General features: G+C 31.8%; 1 protein-coding gene across 4 annotated transcripts in view; it reads right to left on the bottom strand.

Moving 5' to 3' along the window:
- Window positions 1–25,949, bottom strand: part of Sycp1 (synaptonemal complex protein 1) — a 127,323-nt gene that overhangs the window by 96,411 nt on the left and 4,963 nt on the right. For all 4 annotated transcript variants that reach the window (XM_078027064.1, XM_040287346.2, XM_013362682.4 and 1 more), the window contains 7 exons: window positions 24,590–24,754; window positions 23,870–23,937; window positions 22,601–22,674; window positions 18,291–18,349; window positions 16,283–16,352; window positions 15,405–15,478; window positions 12,504–12,612 (listed from right to left, as the gene is read on the bottom strand). In XM_078027064.1, coding sequence (XP_077883190.1) covers window positions 12,504–12,612; window positions 15,405–15,478; window positions 16,283–16,352; window positions 18,291–18,349; window positions 22,601–22,674; window positions 23,870–23,937; window positions 24,590–24,754 — 619 coding nt within the window. The remainder of the gene's footprint in view (window positions 1–12,503; window positions 12,613–15,404; window positions 15,479–16,282; window positions 16,353–18,290; window positions 18,350–22,600; window positions 22,675–23,869; window positions 23,938–24,589; window positions 24,755–25,949) is intronic.

The following is a 25,949-nucleotide window of genomic DNA, read 5'->3' as shown; positions in this document are numbered from 1 at the left end:
TACATGTTAATTTTAAAAGTGATAAAGGATAAGGGAGGAGTCATCACAGTTATGATTAGAAAGATAATAAAATTAGAATAGGATTTATATGACTTGCTTAGAATCTTTTGCTTTATAAGCCACGAAGACCATGCAAAACAATTAAGGATGTTAAATAATAGAATGTTGCCTCAGGTTTTATTTTTTTTAAAGTTCCATTCTGGGGGGAAAATGCATAGAATGAAAAGGTCACTGGTCTTATTCTGAGTATAAAAAACATAAGAAAAGTACATCAGGAGAGAGGACAATAATGACTAACAACTGTGGTGTTCATTATGACTATAAGACTATCACCAGACTATATGAAATAAATACTAATGATAGACATTATGATCTACCAGACTACATCATAATCACAAAACCAGCCTTTAGGCACACATGGGAATTAAAAATGATTTTCCAAGCCAAAACTTAAATTTGAAGTGCTCCTCAGTTCCCCTAGGATGCCAAAAGATTCAAATGCAAGTTTTCCCTATAAAAACATTCTTAAGTTCTAGTCCAGAAGATAAAATTACATCTTCTGGATCCACAGATGAAGTTATACCACCTCATGATCCAAAAACACAAGGGAAGCAAGGCAACAAGAGCAGAATCTGGTATAGTATAAAAGCCATCTTGGAGTTACAAAGAGTTCAGATGTCAAAATTACTAGCTATGGAATAAAAAATAAGTATTTTTACCTTCTTTAAAAATGAAAAGGAAGTTATCAATAAACTAAATAAAATGTCTACAAATGATATGTTAAACTGAAATTAAAAACTGCACTGTTGGCTGTTTACACCACTAAGAAGGAGTAAAAATTCAGGATTAAGTACAAAGAATATTAAAGGCATAACACTCCTGACAAAGTAACAAGATTGTACCAGGTCAAAAGCAAACAGAAAGGGATGGGGATGTAGCTGAGTGATACAATGCTTTCCTAGCACTGGATTCAATCCCTAGCACCACAAAAAAAAAAAAAAAAAAAAAAAAAAGCCTGCTTTTTATACTGAGGACATATGCGATCCTGGCAAAGTTGAAATCTGACTTGAAATTATGATAAGATAAAGAAAAGAAATATTAAAAGGCAAAAAATAGAGTAAAAAAATTTCTGTACAATAATCTGAGAAACTCAATGTAAGAGGCAAAAGCAAATTAGAGGCAGATTTGTAGGCCAGATTGCTATCAAATGAGTTGTTCAGGGAACCCAAGTTTTGAAACTAACTTAAGGTGGTCCCAAATGAACACAGATACCATGTAGATGGCATAAGTAAAGGCAAATCCTCCCAGGAGAAGTTATCTACATATTGGACATACCTTAAAGTATTCTTACAAATAGTTCTTCAGGTTAAAAAACAATGCGCATAAAATCAAAGAGAACAAGGCTTACAAGAAAACAGTCCAAACTAAAAACTATCAGAAACAAAATACAGGATGAGGACCCAGACATTTAAGATAAAGAATTATCAAAATGAAACTATAAAACAGTGATACTTATTATATTTAAAGATATTTTGAAAATCCTGAAAAACATAAAACTATATAAAGTAGAATAGTAGCATTGAAAAGAATAACGACATTTCAGTAACTAAACATCTCAGTAACTAAAAATTAAGGAGAGTTTCATAATGGGTTAAAAACAAATAAGAGAATTAGTGAATCATGAGATAAATCAACAGACTTTAGCCAAAATAAGACAAAGACAAGCTATTTAAAAAAAAAAATGAAGATTGGCACAGCTGATAAAGTCAGAAAATTAACAGTAGTTTTACTCATTTTTTAATTTTTTTTTTTACTCAGAAAAAGTGAGAAATAGAATGCGTACAACATCTGAAGGGATTACCAAGAATTTTTGGGAAACAATAATAAAGGATACTAATTTATACTTTCAAGGAGCCATAAAACAAAACTAAACTATACCTTAAAATATATTATTGTAACTACTAAAAAATCAAAGATAAATAAATAGATGTAAAGCTACAAGAGAGGGAAAAATTACCTTATCCTAAAAGACTGAAGAGTTAGGGTAACAATTTTTTGAACAACAACAACAAAAAATATACAATAACCAAATAAAAAGCTCCATGGACAGGCTCAGTGACGAAAAAAGAAAACAAGAGGGGACAAAAGAAAGAATCAGTGAACTAGAAGACAGGACAATAAAAACTAGCAACTTAGGAGGCTAAGGCAGAAGGGTTACAAGCTTGAGGCCCCTCAACAATTTAGTGAAGGGCTGGGGATATGGCTCAAGCGGTAGCGCGCTCATCTAGCATGCGTGCGGCCCGGGTTCGATCCTCTGCACCACATACAAAGATGTTGTGTCCACCGAAAACTGAAAAATAAATATTAAAAATTCTCTCTCTCTCTCTCTCACTCTCTCAATTTAGTGAAGTCCTAAGCAACTTAATAAGACCCTGTCTCAAAATAAAAAATAAGCAGGACTGAGGATTTAGCTCAGTTGTAAAGCACCCCTGGGTTCAAGCCCCTGTACCATTAAAAAAAATTAGCAAATCTGAACAACAGAGAGCAGACAGAATGAAAAATAAATTAGAGGGTTGGGGCTGTAGCTCAGTGGTAGAGCACCTGCCTCACATGTGTGAGCTACTGGGTTTGATCCTCAGCACCACATAAAAATAAAAACATTGTGTCCATCTACAACTAAAAAGTATTAAAAATAAATTAGCAGAATTTTAGGGATCTGAGGGAATATAAAAACAACAAAATATCTAACTTTTCATGTCATCAAGAATTCCTGAAGGACAAGAGAAAGAAGGCAAGGCTAAAAAATATTCAAAGAAATAACAGATGAAAATTCCCCCAATTTTGGAAAATACATAAGATGCAAGAATCTTAGCAAATCTCAGAGACTAAGGTCAAAGAAATACAACAATACACATATTTAAAATTCTAAAAACTAAAGGCAAAGAATCTTAAAAGACGCCAGTGATGAAGACCTCACACACAGGGAGAAAACAATTAGATAACAATGAATTTCTTATCAGAATCATGGAAGTCAGAAGGATGTAGCAGAGTATGGGTGTTTGCTGGTACATTGTATTTTTTTGGTCATTGGGATTGATCTAAATATAATTTAACAAAGATCTACATCCCCTAACCCTTAATTCTTTTTTTTTTTTTTTTTCTTTTAAAGACACGGTCTTGCCGAGTTGCCAAGGCTGGTCTTGAACTTGCAATCCTCCTGCCTCAATCAATAAGGCAGCTGGCATTGCACCTGGCCACAATATGTTTTAAATGACGAAAAAAAAAAATCTACTTTTTTTTTTTTTTTTTTGGTACTGTGGATTGAACTCAAGGGGAATTTATCACTGAGCCACATTCCCAGCCTTTTTGAATTTTATAGAGAGACAGGGTCTCACTGAGTTGCTTAGCGCCTTGCCATTGCTGAGGCTGGCTTTGAAGTCTCAGCCTCCCGAGCTCCTGAGATTACAGGCGTGCCTCACTGCACCCAGCTGAAAGAAATACCTATCAACCAGAAAGAATCCTATTTAAAAAAAGGAAAAAAAAATTACAACATTCCCAGATAAAGGAAAATGAACTGAATTTGCAAGCAGACGTCCCTAAACAATAACTACAATAAGTCCTCTAATAAAGAAACAGTGAAAAGACAATTGTGAACATCGGAAAAGAACATGATAAACAAAAATACAGGTAAATATTGTAGGTTTTCCTTCACTTCTTGAGTTTTCTAAGTTATGTATTATACTGAAAGCAAAAAAAATTATAATACTGTATGATGTGGTTCTAAATGTGTATAAAGGAAATATTGAAAACAATTCTATTACAAATGGGAATGGTAAAAGATGTAAAACAATAAGTAAAGAACTCTGTACTTAAACTTGAAAAATAATGATGTCAGTAGATTGTGTTGTTATCATTACCAAGAGCAGCCACTTTTAAAAGACTGTAGAGAGGGGCTGCGGTTGTGGCTCAGTGATAGAGTGCTAATCTAGAGGCACTGAGTTTGATTCTCAGCTCCACATAAAAACAAATCAATAAAAACAAAGGCATTATGTCCACCTACAACTAAAAAAACAAAATATTTTTTTAAAAGTCTGTATAGAGACACACAAGAAAAAAAAAGTACAAACAGGATTCTAAAAAAAAAAAAAAATTCAAGTAGCCCTCAGGAAGATTGAAAAGAAAAAATTAGAAAAATAAAAATAAGAGGGAAAAAGAACAGACTTTAAGCCTTTCTATACCAGTAATTACATTAAATGTAAATAATATACATGTAAAAATTAAAATAAAGAGCTAAGCATACTGGGTTTTTAAAAAGCAACTGAACTATATGCTAGCTACTAAAATCTTATTTCATATATAACAACAGATAGTTTGAAAGTAAAAGGTTGGAAAAAGATAAAACGTATAACTATTAGTCAAAGGAAAGCAAGAATGACAACATTAAATCAAGTAACATACATAACAGACATCAAAGCAAGAAATTACTAGAAAAAGAGATTATATAATGATAAAAGGTCCATAATCAAAAAGACATAGCAATCTTAGTATAAGTATACACAAATAAAAAAGCTGCAAAACAAAACATGAACTGTTACAACTGAAAAAGACACACAAATCCACATTATATTTGGAGACTTCAACATTCCTCTATATATAAACTACAGAAAAATTAAGACAATTGGCTGGGATTGTAATGGCTCAGCGGTAAAGCAGGACCAGGTTCGATCCTCAGCACCACATAAAAATAAAGGCATTGTGTTGTGTCCATCTACACCTAAAAATAAATATTAAAATATATATATTTTAAAAAAAGAAATTAAGACAAAAAAAAATCAAGATTAAAGAAGGCCTCAACACTAAAGAATAAAAAACTCTCAAAAATTATGATGTTCTACTCCCTAGAATATGTGAAAATGTTACCTTACACACAAAAGTCTTTGCAGGTATGAATAAGGATCTTAAGATATGAAGATTACACTGTTTTATTCAGACAGACTCAACATACTCACAAAGGACCTCCTAAAAGAACGGCAGGAAACTCCAAATTACATTAGAAAATGTGACAAGTTGAATAATCTGAGGAAGGCAACACAAGCCAAGAAATGCATGTGGTCTCTAAAAGCTGAAAAAGACAAGGAACATATTTTCTCTTGAGAGTCTCCAGAAAGAATAGACATACCAAACTTCAAGGTGAAGTTAGTCCAAAAAATTCATTTTGAGCTTCTGATTCTCCAGAACTGTATGATAATAAATTTGTGTTGTTTTTCAGCCACTAAGTATTTTGTTATACAACCAACAAACAACAGGATCTAATCAACAGCAGCAGAATACACATTTTTTTTCAAGTGCCCAAAGAAAATATAACAATATACATAATCAATCAAACCCACAGGAGGGTCATAAAAGAATTCTTAACAAATGTAAAAGAACTGAAGTTATACAGAGTATGGTTACAATGGAATCAAACTAGAAATCAGTAACAAAGATAATAGAAAATCTCTAATGGCATAGAAACTAAACAATACACTTCTAAATAATCTACTGTATGTCAATGAGGAAGTCTAAAGTTTTAAAAAATACATTTTTAAAAAGAGTGAAAATGAAAATGCAATATATCAAAATTTGTAAGATATAGCTAAGCTTAGCTGAGAATCAGAAAGTTTCATGAAAAAGAATCAGAACAGTTTCATGAATAAATGCATGTATTCTAAAAAAAAGAAAGAAAACTTTAAATCAATAATCTAAGCTCCCACCTAAGAAATTTAGAAAATAAGAGCAAAACGAATCAAAAGCAAGCAAAAGGAAGGAAATAATAAACACAGGACTGGGGCAATATCTCTATAATCCCCACAGTTCAGGAGGCTGAGGCAGGAGGATGGCAAGTTCAAAGCAAGCCTCAGCAACTTAGCAAGACTACCTCAAAATTAAAAAATTTTTAAAAAATTTAAAAAGTAGGCTGGGAATGTGGCTCAGTGGTTAAGGATCCCTGGGGTTCAACCCCTGATACCAAAATTAAATAAACAAATGAACAAACATAAGAAATAAAACATAAGAAATTGAACATAAAAACAAAGGAAATAAAAGAAGGAGTTATTAGAAAAAAACAAATTGGCAAACCTTTAGGAAGAATCAAAAAGAGAAAAACACAAATTACCAATATCAGGACTAAAATAGTAAACACATCACTACAAACCAAACAGGTATCAATAGGAAAATAAAATAATACCATAAACAATTCTATAAAATAAATTTAATAGAGGTGTGGTAAGAGGAAGGATGAGGCTACGGGGATGGGAAGGACAATAGAATGAGATAGACATTATTACCCTATATACATGTATGATTACACTACTGGAGGGACTCTGCACCATGTACAACCAGAGGAATGAGAAGTTGTGCTCCATTTCTGTACAATATGTCAAAATGCATTCTACTGTAAAATTAATTAATTAAAAATAAATAAACCTGACAAATTACAATAAACAAATTCCTCAAAAAGATAATTAAATATAAAGCATATAATTTTAAGAGTTTTATAACTATTAATGCAAATTATTGAATTTATAATTATAAATTTTCCAAAAAAGAAATATCTAGGCCAGTTATATGAAGAATTATTCCAAAATGTGTAAAGAATTAACATGAATTTTGTAAGAATTAACACCAATTTTATACAATCTCTGTAAGAAAACAGAAGAGGAAATATTTGCCAATTTATTTTATGAAGTTAGTATTACCCTGATACTAAAACCAGACAGAAAAGTACAAAAAAAGTAAACTATAGACTAAAATCCTTCATTAATATAAATGTAAAAATTCTTACTAGAATGTTAGCTTATCAAATTCCACACTTATATAAATAACAATTTTATACCATGACAAAATGGGGTTTGCTCCAAAGACACAAGATTGGTTCAGTATTCAAAACCATAATAGACCGCACTAACAGACTAAAAAAGAAAAATTCATTAGAATATCTATCAATTCAGAAAAAGCACGGGATAAAATTCAACACCAATTCACAATAAAAAATTTTAATAAGTGAGGAACACACTTGGCACACACTTGTTGTCAGCTTTGTGTCACTATAATGAAATATCTGGGATAATTAACTTAAAAAGAGAAAAGGTACTGGATGCAGTAGTCCAAAATTGGTCAGACCCACAGCTTGGGCATACTGGATGGCAACAGTAAGAAGTGCCTGATGGAGCAAACTGCTCACCTCATGGCCAGGAAGCAAGAGGCAAAGAAGAGGAGGCTGGGGTCCCCTCAATGAACTAAAGATCTCTCAATAGGCCCTTCCTCCTAAATGTCTCACCATCTCTCTCAATAATACCGCACTTGTGACAAAGCCTTTAATACACAGTTTAGTGAATACTCAACATCCAAACTATAGCACCAGAGTTAGCTCAATTTGATAAACAGTTTTATCAAAAAAATAAAAATAAAGCTACAGCTAGCCTTGTAATTAATGGAGGAAACCTAAATGCTTTTTCCCTAAAATATCAAGAGACAAGACAAGGATGTTGACTTTCAGAATTCTTATTCAAAATGGTGTGGGAAGTTCTAACCATTGCAATAAGGTAAGAAAATAAAGAAAAGTGGGGGGCGGGTTAAGGGATTAAGCAATTTATTTCCTCATGACATGATGATCCACATAAAAAATCCCAGAGAATTAAAAAAAATTCTAGAATGAATAGAGTTTTAGCAAGATTAAAGGATAAATAAAAACACACCAAAATCAATTGCTTTTCTATATACTAAAATATGAACATAAGAAAAACAAAATTAAGAGCATAATACTACTTATATTAATTCAAAAAATTAAATAATTAGGTATACACTTGACAAGTATAGAACTGTGTTGAAAACCACAAAATTATCATTAATGAAGTCAAATAAGATGAAAATAGAGAAATACTATGCTCTTGGATTTGATGACAGAGCAAAAAAGATCAATTCTTCCTGCACTGATATACAGCTTTAACATAATTCCTATGAAAATTCTACAAAGGATTTTTGTAGAAATAGACTAGTTCATTCTAAAATTTACATGACTGGGCATACACCCTAGAATACATAACACCGTCTTCATGAAGAATAACAAAGTGGGAGAAATTTTTATCTGATATTAAGGTTTTCTATACAGCTACAGTAATTAAGACAATGCACATGCCTATAATCCCAGCAACTTTGGAGGCTGAGGCAGAAAGATCAGCAACTTAACAAGACCCTGATTCAAAATAAAAAGAGCTGAGGACGCAACTCAGTAGTAGAGCATGGCCAGAAAATGTCTAGCATGAGCAAAGCCCTGGGTTCAATCCCTAGTACTAGAGAAAAAGATACTTTTGTGTGTGTGGAGAAAATATAGAAAAAAAATCTTCAGTTTTAGAGCTAGACAAAGAGTTCTTACACTAAATGAACAGTTTATAAAAAGACTAGCTGTTAAATAAAAATTTTAAGTTTGCTTTACAAAAGATGTTGTTGAGTGGAAAAAAGGCAGGCTGTTGACTTGAAGAAGATACATGCAAATTAAATTTCTGATGAAGGACTAATATCTAGACTATATAAGAACTAATGAAATCAACATTTAAAAAGGAAACACTCCAATAAGAAAATCAGCAAAAGCCACAGAAGTACATTCCACAAAAGAATATATACAGATAAATATAAGTACTGAAAAGATCTTCACCATCATCAATCAGGAAAATGCAAATTAAAATCACCAAATACCTCTACATAATTATCAGAATAACTAAATAGTGACAACAAATTCTTGAGCAGATATATAGAAATGGATGATATACATAGTTAGTATGAATATAAAATGGTAGAAATGGATTATATACATAGTTAGTATGAATACAAATGGTAAAGCCACTCTGAGAAAGTTAAATAACCATGTAACTACCATATAACTAGCAATTATACTCCTGGATATTTATCCCAGAGTAATAAGCCAGGAATAAAATGTACACAAAGCTATATTAGATTAGAAAACAATTCCTTTATGACAAATAGTATTACTAAGACAAATAAGAATCCTTTTATAGGGCTGGGATTGTGGCTCAATGGTACAGCACTTGCCTAGCATGTGTGAGGCACTGGGTTGATTCTTGGCACCACATACAAATTAAAAAATAAAGTTACATTGACAACTAAAAAAATATTTTTTAAAAAAGAATCCTTTTATAATGATAAAAACTTCACTTTACCAAGGATGTATAACATTCTAAAATCTGAATGCATCTAATAAGGTAACCTCTAAATAAATGCAAGTTTATAGAAATACCAGAATATATTTAAAAATCAATAAGCACGTAAGATTTTAACTTGCTACTTTCAAAAATGCATAGAGGCAGACCAAAACAAATCTATGCCTGAAATACAGAAAATAGAGGAAAATCCCAAAACCCTAGGAAATAAAAATAAACTAAACAAAACTGATTACCAAAAAAAAAAAAACCAGAAAACTTATAAAGTCCCATTCATTAGAAGAATGAAATTTTTAAAAAAGTAATAACACCCTCCAAAAATTAATAAATAGCAATAATAAGCCTGGGATCAGATTAAAATCACTGGAGTTTAGCAAATCTTTAGGAAAGAAGTAATACATCATTGTTAACCTCTTTCAAAAATATGCAAAATAAAAAAATAATTCCAAACTCATTTATTGAGGCTAATATATATTAAATACCAAAATATGACAAAATATGAGAAAGAAAAATTAGAAACCATCTAACTTATGAACATGGGTACAAGACTCCTAAACAAAAACTTAAATACATATTATGTAAAACCAAGTGAAACAAAGTATTAATAAAATTAAGTATATATTAATATAAGTAAATAATATATAAGTATATATTAATATATATTAATAATATATTATATATTAAACATATATAATTAATATGTATTATACTTAATATATATTAAGTATATATTAATATATAAGTAAAATTAAGTATATATTAATAAAATAAAGTATTAATAAAATTAAGTTTATAGCCAGGGATAAGAAGTTGTTTAACATTAAAAAATAACATTAGAAAATAATTGCAAATAAAGGCAAAAAAATCATATTAAAATCTCAATATATGCTCCAAAAAGCATTTGATAAAAATCAATAATATATTGAGAAAACATAAACTTTAGATACTATGTAGAATGGGCAAGATTTTCCCAGAGAAAAGACATCATTGTCTGAAATCTCTCTTTTCTTATTACAATACAATGGGTAAAATTCCATAAAAAGTCAACTGAGTACACCAAAGTCAAGTCAAATGACAAAACAGCAAAAGAAAGGAAGCAAAGGAAAAAGGAACAAAGGGAGCAAGAGAAAATGAGAGGAAGAGAGGAAAGACGGACAAGTTGGTTGCCATGGGGCTGGGGAAGAAGGCAATGGAGAGCTAATATTTAATTTCCATTTTTGCAAAATAAAAAATAGTTAAAGATGGATGGTGGTGATGGTTGTACAACAATGTAAATATATTTAATACCATTTAAATGTGTACTTAAAAAGGTTTAAGATGGCAGATTTTATGCTATTTTGCCAGTTTTAAAAACAACAATAAAATAGACCAGATATAGAAGTAATGGAGACTATAAATAAAATATTGATGGTTAATATTTTCAAAAGGATAAAAAATATGATTTTTTAAAGAAGAGAATTTAGGGCTGGGGATGTGGCTCAAGCAGTACCACACTCGCCTGGCATCAATCCTCAGCACCACATACAAATAAAGATGTTGTGTCTGCCAAAAAAAAATTAAAAATAAACATTAAAACTATCTTTCTCTCTCTCTCTCTCTCTCTAAAAGAGAATTTAATCAAAGCATTGGAATCTTTAAAAGAATCAAGTAGAAATTTAGAAAGAAAAATATATGATTAAAGTTAAGCATTCAGAAAATAAATTTGGAATAAATTAAATATAGCAAAAGCAAGATTAGAAGACAGGTCATTAGAAAATAACCAAACTGAAACAAAGAAATGGAAACACATCTGGAAGATTTATACATTTGGGAAATAAATAAAAGTGATTTAAATGAATATATTTCAGTGGTTATAAGTTTACAGAATCACACAGAATTATAGTTATTCATGACTAAGACTGTTTCCAGTTTATATAGGATTAAGTATCAACTCATGTGTTCAAACATCTATTAATCTTCTATTATGTGCAAAGCAAAATGTCGGGCACTAGAGTTACACTTAAGATATTTAAAGAGACCCAGTCTCTGTCCTCAAGACTCTTAGTCATAGGAGACTGAGGATAATGCTTAAAACATCTGAAGAGAGCTGGGGTCATAGCTCAGTTGGTAGAGTGCTTGCCTCACATGCACAAGGCCCTGGGTTCAATCCCTACCACCATAAACACACAAACACACACACACATACACACACAATGAAGAATGAAGAAGTGTTCACTACAAGTGAGCCAACACATTTGAAGTAGAAAGTTCATTTTGGGTAAAGGAAGTAGTCAAAAATGTGGATGAGACAAGATCACAAAATGTAGCAAAAAGTTAATTTCAATATATCTACAGAATAGATACAGTAATGACAATAAGATAAAATTGGTAAGCACAGGCTCGAAGAAATAATTATCTGCCATGTAAAGAAGAGATAATGTTTTGAAGAATAAAAAAATAAATGCCACAGGTCCCTATAATGTTTTGGAAGATACATGGTGTCTCGTAAACTATACTATGCCTTCCAAATGTCCTGCCATGTGAACAAGTTTGAAAACTATTCAATAATATTCTCTATATATGCCATCACATAGAAAGTTCTTCATAAATGGATCCAACATTTCTTTTACAGTCTCATCTGAGTTCTCTAAGATGTAGTCACACCTGTAATTTATCAAAATACCCTTTCATACTTGCACAAGCCATTTCTTCTGCCTACAATGTCTCCTCCAAGTACTGTCTATTTACTGAACTATTAATCATCTATGAGGGATGGGGATGTGGCTCAAGTGGTAGCGCGCTCGCCTGGCATGCATGCGGTCCAGGTTCGATCCTCAGCACCACATACAAACAAAGATGTTGTGTCCGCCGAAAACTAAAAAATAAATATAAAAAAAAATCATCTATGTTATGGTTCAATAACTTTTCTGTAATGCTTTCCCAAATGTCTTCCTCTGGGAAAAATAGCTTCCTCCATATTACTCCCATGGAATTCATTCATTTATAATTTATGAGTACTTCATATGTTTTGGATCCTGTTCTAAGCACTTGAAATCCATCAGTGAACAAAAAAGACACAGATCCCTATCTTTTTGGAACACAAAGTTGAAACTTTGGGGTAGGTTAAAAGCATAGAAAAGGGAAAAGTTTTACTTTGAAAACACTCCCCAAGTGATTCTATTATGACAACTGTTCCAACCTGGAATTACAGCACCAGAAAATAACTACAACAAACTTGTAAATAAAGTCAAAATTTTGATCATAACAAGGAATACATATGACACATTGACATATTATGTAAATTCTTACTTGTCTTTTCCTCCAATTGATTAATTTTTTCTCTGGATTCCTCTAGCAGAAATGTCAAATCTTTCATTTTATCTTCTTTCTCAGCACTTTGGATCAGTAGTAGCGATAACTAAAATGAAATATTTTTTAAAGCATTATGAACATCAATACCTTATGTACATGTATAAAGACACAAATGGTATAACTCTACTTTGAGTACAACCAGAGACATGAAAAACTGTGCTCTAGGTGTACTATGAATTGAGAAGCATTCATGTCATGTATAACAGATTTAGAATAGATTTTTTTAAGTTATAGATATAAAAAATTATAGATATAAAAAGTTAAATGTGGCACCTAAGCCCTTATCTCCTGTAATTGCTTTATATACTTCTCTACATACTTTAGATGACTGTATGTACTGAGTATTTCATACATGCTTGCATAATAAACATTTATTTTTATTAGGTTTATTAAAATTAATGAATAAGCTAGCACAAGATACCCAATGTTATACTATGCATTTCAAGTTATTACTGAGAAGATGGAATAATAGAGTGTACTGATTTGTTCATTCAATAGTATTGAGCACCAGAAACCATAAGTATTGCATATATGAATATTAGGAAAGTCATCTTCAAGGAACTCAGAGCCTAGATTGGGAGACAACTACACTAGTAATAAGATGAAAGTGTTATAGGAATCATGAACACTTAAATCAGTCTTGGAGAAAGTAATCAAAAATTTATTCTCAAAAGGGCTTGAAATGATAGACATGTAGCAATGAATCACGCAAACATTGGGAAATGAGTATTCTAGGCTGAACACAAAGGATGGAGAGATCGTGCTTTATTCACATAACTGAAAATATTCAGATGGTTAAAAGAGTATAGCATTGATGTGAAGAAAAGGTCAGAATTAAACCTCTAAAAATAAGTTGAAGACTTCAAGATCCAAGATGACAAAAAGACCTTCTCTCCCCTTTTTTCACCTCCAAATCACCCAAAAATTAACTGGGAAAACAAGAAAAACAGATTTAATCATTTATGAAACCACATGAGTCCATAAAGTTCATAAGCCACAACATATTTAAAAAAAAAAAAACAAGCAGCTGGATGGAATGGACCTAGCTCAGAGAAGTAATGTCAAACTAAAGAGACTGCATAGAAAAGTATTAATGAGAAGCAAAATAACTCACCTCAAAGAATGCCATAATGTTTCAAGAATTAGAGGTAACAGACACTGTATAGGTGAGTATAAAACAAGAGTCTAAGTAAAAGGAAACTGAAGTCTGTAAAGAGTAATAAGTCCTCTCTAGGTTCAGTCAACCCTCCTACCCAGGACTCCACTACTTGACATCTACTGTAGTCAGAGAACTGACCCTACTCCATCTTTGCAAAGGAAGACAAGCATATCAATTTTAAAAAATCGGAGTTGGAGGATGTAGCTCAGAGGAAGAGTGTGTGCCTAACATATGGCATCAGCCAAGTTTATATCCCCCCCAAGAAGGAATTTAGAAAGCCACAAAAAAAAAATCTTACAAATAATATTTAGGATTCCCATTTCAGGATGGGGGCAGGGCATCAGGGTGAATAGGACATTGGCTGATCACCCAATCAATTTACAAAGAAGTCTAACAATCTGGAAGCACTATACATATCTCAAGAACACCAAAAAGCTTTTTTAGCATTATACTCTGTTTCTGTGCTTTTCATAATAAGCATTATTTTAACTTTTTGGCGGGGGGCACTTGGGCTTGAACTCAGGGGCACTAGGCCACTGATCCACATCCCCAGCCCCATTTTGTATTTTATTTAGAGACAGGGTGTCACTGAGTTGCTTAGTGCCTTGATCCAACACCTCAGCTTCCTGAGCCACTGGGATTACGGCCATTCACCGCTGCTCCCAGTTGCATTATTTTAACTTTTAAAAAGATTTCCTTCTTTAGGAAATCTGATTTAAAAATAAAGATAAAATACAATTGCTAACAACTCTTTCAAAATATCTAAACAAAAAAAATACTATCATTTAACCACAATTTAAAACTCTTTTAAGTTATCTTTCTATACTTTAATTTTATTATTTAAGCATATATCCTTAACTGTAATATTTTATGTCAAATAAGAGGAGAAAAACTAAAAAAATAGTTGGAAATAAGATTCCTTTTTATGTATCTCTTTTTATCTCCGAAGCAGAAGGCTTGAATGTGATATGTATGAATAAGGCTTAAATATATATGTGGCAAAATGATAATCTGAAACTGACATTCTTACAAATGTCAAAGGGTATAGACTTACCATTTTCAAGTCTTCCACTATATGATATTAATAGAAAAAAGCAACAGAATGTTTTAGTTTCTTTTCATTGGTGTCATGGATAGGAAGTTTCAAAATAAACTGTAAAATGTGAGTTGCATAGTCAATGATAATCTTTACATTTTATTAGGTTTTTTTAATCTGAACAAAATTTCTTATATTTTTGTAGCAATGTAAACCAATGTAAATATTGTATAAGATTCATTATAAAAAACCAAGCATTCAGTGAGTACATATTTAAGTCAATAAAAAATAAACTGACTAAGCAAAAGAGTAAATATTTAGATACATATAATAAATTCTCTCAGAAATTTATCATGTAGCCAGCAAACAAAAATATCTCGTTAAGATTTTATGAAGTAACAAATTTTACAAAGAATATAGCATTATATATTTCAGAATACTTGAAATTTAAATGTACCCACCATAAAGAAATGATAAAAGTCTAGGTGATTAATATGCTAATTACTCTGCATTAATCCCTACCCAATATATATGAATTAAAATATCACAATGTACTTTATTAATATGTATAAATATTGTGTTGGCAGAAAAAAATTTTAATTAATTTTTCAAAAAGAATATAGAGTTGGCTTTAAAAAAAAACCTGATTTTCCTTGTCATTTACTTCTTTCTTATATTCATCTTCAAGGTGCTGGATTTTTTCATAATCTTCCTTTACTTAAAAATAAAATAAATATGTGCAATGTCTTAACATAATTGTATTGAACTTTTACATTACAAACCAACTGAAAGATAATTTCACTTCCTTATCTCAAATTATATTAAACTCCAAAAATTTCAAAGAGTTAAAGCTGCTATTTTCTTCCTGCTTTGTTTAGTAAAAGTGAATTTAATAGCAAATTATAACTTAAAAATTTTAAATTCTTATAGTAGCATGTATATATATCTTTTTTATAATATAAAAAGTTTTAGATATAATTATTTTTAGATGTATAATTTACCAAGAAATATAAAAGACCAAACTATACTTATAAAAATACAAACCATAATAAGTTTAATTTCATGTAAAACACAGTTTGTATATATGTATTAGGCAGTATGTACGTATGTATGTATATATGTATGTATGGTACTGGGGACTGAACCCAGAACCTTGAACAAGATTAATGTTCAAATACTGAGCTATACCTCCAGCCTTTTGTTTATTTTTCTTGGAGACAGGGTCTCACTAAGTTTCTCAAGCTGGCCTCAAACTTATAATTCTCCTTACACAGATTCCCCAGTAGCTGGGATTACAGGCATGTGCTACCACACCCAGGCAAAAAATGTAGTTTTAAAACAAAAATAACATTTTTAACATACATTACTTCCCTGTCATATCCCACAAGATTTTGAGGGGCTTACAAAAAACAAAGACAATACAAAATGTAAAATAGTTGAGGGATTCAAACTAAACAGATTAACATGTAAACAAAAACTAATAAAACTACAAATAGCAGAAGAGTAACATAGGATTCCTACACTTAAAATGCATTTCCAGTCTGGAATTCTCAGCTTGAACACGAAGTTCCTCAAAAGCTATTATCATTTTCTGGAAGATAAAGTTTAACTTTTGAGAATCAGACTTTTGAAAAACCTTTCTTCAAACTTTGAAAATATTAATAAAATTTTAACATGTAATCATTGAATATAAAACCACACAACTTTGAATAATGAAAGCCCTATAATTAAAATGATGAAATAACTTACTAACATGTATTAGGAAAGCTTATATTGTTAGCTTCCCAGATGCCTAAAAGCATGGAGACATGTTAGATAATACAAAACAGCAGCAAAATTTTGTTGGCATTATATTCATTCACTTAATAATACTTCGCAAAATCAGTAATTTTATACTTGTTTATGCCTATTTAATTTCTCTCTTCCCCACTTAAGTGAGTCCTCTATAAGAATCGCCTGATAGAATGTGCTCACACAACATTCAATAAATCTTGCTTTATAAAATCAGATTCATTCATTCATTAAATATTTATTGAGTGCCTAGTATGGGCCAGTAACTATTTTAGGCACTTGGGATATAAGACAAACTCTCTACCCTACTGGAATTGATGACGCGCACACACACACGAACATACATGTATGGATTCAAATAAATGTCATGTAGTTTTAAATGCTCTTCAGAAAAGTTAAATGAGATGAGGAGACACAGAATAATTGAATGAAGACTTTTAGACTTTTAGATTAATAGTAAGGTCAGGAAAACAAAAAAAACAGAATATAGTTTACAAGTGTACATAAGATATTGGACACAAAAGTTCTACACAGAGGGAACAAATTCAAAGAGACAAAATCAGAAAGTGCTCAGCAATGCTGAGAAACACCCTAGAAACCATACCTAACTCCTGACAACTACCTAACTGCTCTCCATCTCTATAATTTTGTTATTTTGAGATTATCATATAAATGGAATCATAACAGATGACCTCTGGAGATTGGCTTGTCTCACTCAGCGTAATGTCCTTGTGATCCATTCAAGTTGTAGCATGTTTTGGTAGTTCCTTGATGTATCAGTTTTCCTAATTATTAATTTACTGAGGGGTTTTGGTTTTTTTCCAGTTGGGGTTATTATAAATAAAATTGTTACAAACACTGAAAAGAGGAAGGAAGGAAGTTAGGTTGGTCAAGCATGGAGGTGCATGCCTGTAATCCCAACAACTGGGGGCGGGAGGGTGTTGAGGCAGAAGGACTGCAAGTTCGAGGCCAGTCTCGGCAATTTAGTGAAATCCTAAAAAACTTAGCAAGACCTTATCTCAAAATAAAAAAATAAAGAGGCCTGAGAACATGGTTCAGGGGTTAAGCACCCCTAGGTTGAATTCACAGTACAAAAAAATTGTTTTCTTAAATACTAGGGTTTTTTCCCCTACATCATACATAGCATCAGGCCAAACTAGAAGCATGGGTTCCCCAGAATGTCTCTCATGGCTAGCCTTAATATAGACAATTTGAGCATGGATATGTTCTGCAATGTCCTGACCACTAACCAGTACAACTTAATCCCTTTTACTTAATAGAGGGGAAAAGAGGGAAAAATAAAAAGACTACAGCAGGAAATCAAAATAGTGAATGATAGAAGATGAGACAACAAAGGCACACAGAAGTCAGACACAGATTAATAATACTTCATATGTTTTCAAATTAATGGATGTGTCAAAATGTGCTGATCTCTGACTTAAGAGTTAATGAACATTTGATATATTTCATTGAATAGTGTAACTAGTATGTAAATCAGAAAGCTACTACATAACAAAACATTAGTACTCATAAGATCTTGGGAATTTTATTGTGATTCGATCATACATCAACAAAATAAGTAATAATCGTTTGAGCCAAAAGATTATTCTAGCTATCACTCTACATTGCTTAGAAATTATTCTTTTATAATCTTTATAGCTATAATCTTTATAGCTATCACTCTACATTGCTTAGAAATTATTCTTTTTAAAATATTCAGATTTTCACTAATACTTACCTCAATGTTATTATTTAGATCCATATAAACTTGCCTGGTTTCTTCCCGTTCATATTCATCTATTATTAATATAAAATTTTCAGAATTTAATTTTAAAACACTTAATGATGTCAAAAATTCTTACAATATCTCAAAAAAAACATTAAAATACTTAAAATTCTTTGTTCATGAAGGGCACTGGGATATCTAATTCAGTTCTGAGTCCTTTGAAATAGCATTGAAAGCCAAAAAAGACTGAAAGGAAAGTGAAGTCACAGAGCAACCTACTGCCCTTAATATTAGAGAAAGGCCCATTTAGAACAAATCACAACTTAACCAGGATAGAAATCCAGAACAGAAAACTCTGTGGGAACCACAACCAGCCTAAGAAAACATGAATTGCAATTGACAGACGGCTAGAAACAGGGTGGACAGTTTGAGAGATGAAAACTGCAGGGGGACCTAAGAGGGAGGGGTTCCAACACTTGTGACATTTACCTCCTAAAGCTCTACCTGATTCTCACAGCAAACATCCTCTTGTGCATTAACATGAGGAGGGAAAAAGAAACCATTGGAAATGTTAATGCATCTTGTTCTTTATAGGGCCTGTCTTTGAGAGAAACTATTTTATCAGGGCAAAATCAGCTGGGATTTTATCAGAGTCTAAATGGCCTAAGGGGAAGGGAGGGAACCAATTCTAGCCAGTTATAGATTTCCACATGGAGGAAGAAAAATATCCAACTCCATCCCCATCTAGCTTTCTGTTTAGAAAAAGGGAAATGACAAACTCCAGCCAACCCAAGCCATTTTGTCCCACCTAAAAGAGACTGAGAAGTACTTGCCAAGTTCACAATCCATAGGAAAAGGTTTGCTAAAAGACTGAACCTAACCATAGGTCTATAGAACACTTCCCCTCTCATTACACTTTACCACAACATTACTGAGGCCTATTTACAACAGTTTCTTGCCCAGCTATTTAAAAAAGTTACAAGGCATAATAAAAGGCAAAAAATACATTACAATAAGACAGAGCAAGCATCAGACCAAACAAGAGTCAGATAGGGAAGAGATATTAGAATTATCAAAGGAGGAATTTAAAACAACTCCAACTACTATGCTATGGACTTGAGTAGATAAAGTAGATGTGCAAGAATAGAGAGGCAGAGAAGTGGGAGAATAGATCAGTGGTAGAGAGCTTTTCCTAGGCTCCCCTGTAACAAGAGATCCTTTAAAATTGAAAGACGTAAAAGAAACACCCAGTTCTCCCAATCTGTATGATTTAAAGTGCTTTTTGTTTCCCAGCTCCATCTTGGGCTGTGAGTAGAAACCACCCCCACCCCTAAGCCCTGGCAGCTCTAAGTCAGGGCTTACACAAACTGACAGAACATACATATGCATACCATTGGATTCTCCTCTTTGTCTTTTCCTCTATATTATCCTAAAGCTATTGTCCATATAGGAAATATTTCTAGGCTGTTATCTTCTAAGTTTTGGTTAAACCAAGAATAAATTCATCTCTTTTTTATATTATAATTTACGCATAATAGTGGGATTCAGTATGCCATCTTCATACATGCACAAAATTTGATCAATCTCATTCCCAATACCTTCCCTAAATTGATTTCTTGCTTCACCACTGTTTCCCTCTTTGTTAATTAGACTTATAAGGCATGGGGCTCAAATCTGGTCTTCAGCCTTTGGCAATACTGGGTTCAATCCCCAGCACAACAAAAAAAAATAAAATAAATAAAATAAAATAAACAGATAGGCAATATAAGTAGAGCTGGAAACTAAGTAAGAACCAAATCAAAATGCTACCTATCAAGAATAGAAATAGAAATAAAGTACACTAAACATAGCTAAGAAAATAATTTCTGAGCTTGAAGATGTAGTTCAACAAAAATTTCCAAAATGGAAAGCAAAGAGAAAAAAAGACTGGGGAAGAAAAACCAAAAACAACAATCTTCACAAGTAAGAAACTAGAAACTTTCTCTCTAAGATAAGGAAAGAGAAAGGATGTCTCCTTTCATCACTTTAACACTTAATAAAAGTTCTAGTTAATTCAATAAAACCAGAAAAGGAAATAAAAGGGACATGATTAGAAAGGAAGAAATCAAACTTTCTTGTTCACACACATGATTTTCTATGCAGAAAATTTAAGACACAAAAAAACAACTCCCAAAATGAACAATTACATCAAGTTTGTAAGAAAACAAAAGTCAATCTCTTCCCTATACAGCAGCAGTGATCTAAAGGGAAAGACTCGCCCTGGGTTCAATCCATAGCACCAGGAGAAATAATAAGGACAATAATAATGACTTTAACACCAAATATTCAGCCAAAAATTCAAGCAAGAAACTCTGGAGTTACACTATACTATAGAAGGTCTATTTCTGTGGTCTGTTAATACATATTTTATTGTATACTTCACCATTCATCTTATCTTTGATTGCTTGCTAGAGAATAATAATCTGAGACTTAGAAAAGTCACATTTTACTAGTTGAATGTTTAGCAATTTTTTTTTTTTTTTTTTTTTTTGGTACTGGGGATTGAACCCAGGGACTTAACCACTGAGCCACATTCCCAACTCTCTTTGTTTTTTATTTTGAGACAGGGTCTCACTAAGTTGCTTAGGGCCTCACTAAGTTGCTAAAACCAGCTTTGAACTTGCCATCCTCCTGCCTTAACCTTCCAAATCACTGGGATTACATGTATGCGCCACCACAACCAGCAGCAATTTTTTGTTATATTCTAAATCAATACAGCTACTCCTTACTTTTTTTTTTTTAAAGAGAGAGAGAGAGTGGGGGGGGGAGAGAATTTTTTAATATTTATTTTTTAGTTCTCGGCGACCAAAACACCTTTGTATGTGGTGCTGAGGATCGAACCCGGGCCGCACGCATGCCAGGCGAGTGCGCTACCGCTTGAGCCACATCCCCAGCCCCTCCTTACTTTTTATTAGTGTTAATATATCTTTCTCTACCCATTTACTTTTAATGTATATATGTCTTTATATCTAGAAAGACTATTTTACAGACAATATATAGTTGGGTCTTATTTTTTGTCCATTCTGACCACATTTATCTTTTATCATTTAGACCGTCATCATTCAAAGTGATATATTGATAAAGATGAATTATTATCTATTATATTATGTTTTCTATTTGCTGTCCTGTTCTCGATTCCTATTTTTGTGATATTAGTGCATAATACTGCATAATACTTTAAAAATACTACACTGTACACAGGCTACACTAAATTTATTTTAAGAATTCTTTCTTCAATAATGAACTTACTATAACTTTTTTACTTCATAAACTTTTAATTTACTTCATAAACTTTTAATTTTCTTAACTTTTAGACTCTTGTAATACCACTTAGCTTAAAACAAAAATATGCTGTCCAACTGTACAAAAATATATTTTCCTCCTATTCTTATTCTATAAAATATCTTCCATTTTAGATTTTTTACTTTTTAAACTTCTGTTAAAAACTAAGATGAACATACACATAAGCCTAGACCTATATAGGATTCCACCTCCACATCTTGTCCCCGTGGAAAGTCTTCAGAAGCAATAACACATATAGGCCTATCAACTCTTGTGATAGTAAGTCTTCTGGAATACCTTCTGAAGGACCCACTTGAGGCTGTTTTACAGTTAACTTTTTTTTATGTGTAGGAATACACTTCAAAATAATGATTAAAGATATTACAGAACATGCATAAACCACTTGTACATTTATTATCACTATAAAGTATTACATATTGAACATAATTTTAATGTGCCATACTTTTATACAACAAGCAGTGCAGTAGATTTACTTAAACCAGCATCACTACAAACACAAATAATGTGTTGCACTACAATATTACAAAGGCTACATCTTAGTTTACAGGACTTTTTAAGGTCCATTATTATTTTATGGGACTAACATATATGAACTCCATTTTTGTCTCACGTTGTTATAGTGCATGCCCTCCAGCAGTATTTTCTCTGATGGACATGGCTATGTCTTGTTCTTGATTCAATTTTGTGGTTATTCCAGACAAAAGAGAAAGTTAATCTAAAAATCACACTAAATGAAATATAGATTAACTATAAATGCCAAGTATTTGCCAAATGTTACCTTTTGAAAAAAGTCGTGAACTTTCAAAAAACTTTGAATTAAATAATAACTGAGAATGTAGTTGCTACTTACACAAAGAAATGGTATGAGGCACATAAAACTTATTTGAATTAAAATTAGTTCCAAAAAGGTGAAAAGATAATTTCTTCTCTGCCTCAATTATTCAATAAGTGGATAAAGTCACATAAAACAAGATATTTACATTTCTTTGTCTTCTCTGCAGATCTAGCACAGGTTTCTTTAAGTAGATTACATAAATGCCTGGTAGCATTATTCCTGAAACAAATGAACAAGTTTGACCAGGTGTAATCCAATCTCAAAGCAAAATCCCATGTTGAAAATTATGAAACATTCTGTTTCAATATTTTAATTTTAAAGAAATTTTAAAACATTGTATTTTATATATATACATATCATGTATCATGCATCACATATATATGAAGAAAAAGTTGAGTGACTATAATATTAGCAAAGATAATTCAGTAACTGCTTCCCTTTAAGTAAAAGTGATAACTCTAACAAGTTTCTACCCAAGTTGTTATCTATAAACCTTCAAGAAAAAGTTCCAGATAGAGAGAAATGATGTGTTAAGACTTTTCATTTACTAATTACCTCCAAAATGCTCTAGATGTCTAATCTTCAAAACAAAAAATGAGGTAACTTTCTGACTAGGCATTCATTACATGAATAACAAAGATTTCTAGCTGTCTTTTAGGAGTTACCAACAGACAAAGAAGTAAAATTTAATTTTTCCATCTATAACTTTTCTGTAGGAATGAATTGTTACACTGGCAAAAACAGGAATTTGACAGTGAGGATCAGCTTGGAACTAAGTTGAGCCCTAGTCTACAGAAAACTAGATAATATCCATAGAAATACAACTTTTCTGACCTCAAGTAATGACTCTTCTGATGCTTGACATTTTAAAAACTGAAAGTCAGTCAGTGACCACAGTTTACCAAATGCAAGAATGCAGAATGGTTACATCTTCCTTTTTTCACAGCACTTTAAGGTAGAGTTCTACTTATATATATTTTTTTTCTTTTCTGGTACTAGGGATTGAACCCAGGGGTGCTTTATCACAGAGCCATATCGCTAGCCCCTTTCAATTTTTAATTTTGAAAAAGGGACTCACTGAGTTGCTTAGGTGGCCTAATTGCTGAAGCTGGCCTCGAACTTGCAAACTCCCGTCCTCAACCTGGGATTACAGGTGTGCACCACACCATGCCTGGCTATAAATTAATGCTACATAACATATAGAAAGTGCTCAAAATAGAAGCTGGGGTTATGGATCAGTGGTAGAGCAATTGCCTCACATGTGTGAGGCATTGTGTCCATCTATAACTAAAAAAATATATTTAAAATTTTTTTAAAAAAGAAAGTGCTCAAAATATTTTGAAAACTATTTTAATGATAAATTCAGTATAAAAATAAAATTTGGAAAGAACAAATTTATTAAATTAATACTTACTCTTTTATTAAATCCTTATTTTCTTGAATTTCTTCTTCTAATTTCAAACTTACTTTTTCATTCTCAAACTAATTTACAAATGGAAAAACAGTGCATCACATTTTGCTTAGCAAAATAAATATGAGTATAATCATTAAGCAGCATTTCTTTACTAAATATGCTACAACAGTCTATAATTTTTTTTCTATACAAAAAGGAAATTTCTTCCCACCACTTATGAATTTCCCATAAGAATATGAGTCTCACTTTCATCAATCTAAAATAGTTTGCTGAATAATCTTTAAAAAGATTAAACTATATTTTAATGCCATGTTATTTTCTCTCATTTTCCAGTGATGTTTTAGCTCTGTTTGCATTTTATCAACTTTCTAACTTTATACTATAAAGTCAGTTTTAAATTCAAGGTTATAAATAAATACTATATTCTAATATAATGAAAGACACCAAATAAAACAGTATCAATAGGATTTTTAAAAAAAAACTATCACAAACTAGTCATTAATTAGTCATTAAAGTAATTTGTTGTTTCTCTAATCACTTGCATTATGTTTGTTACAGCTTGTTCTCTCAAAGTTGAATTATAACCAACTTCAAAAAGCACTATCTTAAAAATCCTCATCACAAAAACAAGACAAACCCAATTTACTTTCAAATAATACTCTATTTTCAATGGTACTAACATTTACTATGTTATATTTATAATTTAAAAATTCACTATACCTGCAGTTCCTGAATGGCTTTTCGCTGTGCTTCAATTATCTTTCTATTTTCTTGCAATTTATTTTCTTTCTGTTTCAGTTCAGATTCTACACTCACTTTCCACTTTTTGATCTTTTCAGCTTCCTTATACAGTTTTGAATATAGTCTGCTCATTGGCTCCGAATTCTGTTAAAATAGATTTTTAAAAATTAATTTTTCAAAATTTTAATAAAAACAAATTACAGATGCCTATTGAAAATATCCATATTCTAATGGTGACTCGATCCTCAATTTATGCTCTAATATAGCATACTGAAAGCTATCTTAACTCCTAAACTACTAAGACAATATTAGCTACTTCACTGAAGTTATTTGTCACTTAACCAAGTTATACCTTACTAAATAAAATCAAATAACTAAAATGTGCTTAAATAAGAAGTTAGAAATATTTTAATCAATGGGAGAATCTAGATAGGTAAAACCTTAAATCACTCTACAAGAAATCTGTAAATTTTAACAGTGACCTTGAAACATTTTGATTATAGAAACAGTGTGAGAATTAAGTCAAGAATGTGAATTTTAACCACCATTTGACCCAGTCATCCTACTCCTCAGTTTATATTCAAAGGACTTAAAATCAGCATACTACAGTGACACAGCCATATCAATGTTTATAGCAGCTCAATCCAAAATAGCTAAACTATGGAACCAACCTAGATACTCTTCAACAAATGAATGGATAAAGAAAATGTGGTACATATACACAATGGAATATTACTCAGCCTTAAAGAAGAATGAAATTATGGCATTTGCAGGTATATGGCTGGAACTACAGAATATCATGCTAAGTGAAATAAGCCAATCCCAAAAAACCACAAAGGCCAAATGTTTTCTCTGATAAGAAGATGCTGATCCATAGTGGGGGGGGGGGGGGCAGGTAGGGAAGAATGAAGGAACTTTGGATTATACATAGGGGAGGAGTAAGGAGACGGGCGGGGCTGTGGGGATGGGAAGGACAATAGAATGAGACAGATATTATCTATATACATGTATGATTACCCTACTGGTATGACTCTGTACAGCCAGAGGAATAAGAAGTTGTGCTTCATTTGTATACAATGTGTCAAACAAAATGCATTCTACTGTGATATACTACTAATTAGAATAAAAAATTTTTGAAAAAAAAAGGAATGTAAAATTTTTTTGAGAGAGAATTTTTTAATATTTATTGTTTAGTTTTCAGCAGACAGAGCATCTTTATTTTTATTTGTATGTGGTGCTGAGGATCGAACCCAGGGCCACGCGCATGCCAGGGCGCACAACCACTTGAGTGCCACATCCCCAGCCCCAGGAATGTAAATTTTAAAATATAATGCCAAGA

Source organism: Ictidomys tridecemlineatus, chromosome 11, assembly GCF_052094955.1.
Source record: "Ictidomys tridecemlineatus isolate mIctTri1 chromosome 11, mIctTri1.hap1, whole genome shotgun sequence".
Lineage (NCBI taxonomy): Eukaryota > Metazoa > Chordata > Mammalia > Rodentia > Sciuridae > Ictidomys > Ictidomys tridecemlineatus.
Note: the sequence above shows the minus strand (reverse complement) of the source record. Positions and strands in the feature narration are given on the sequence as shown.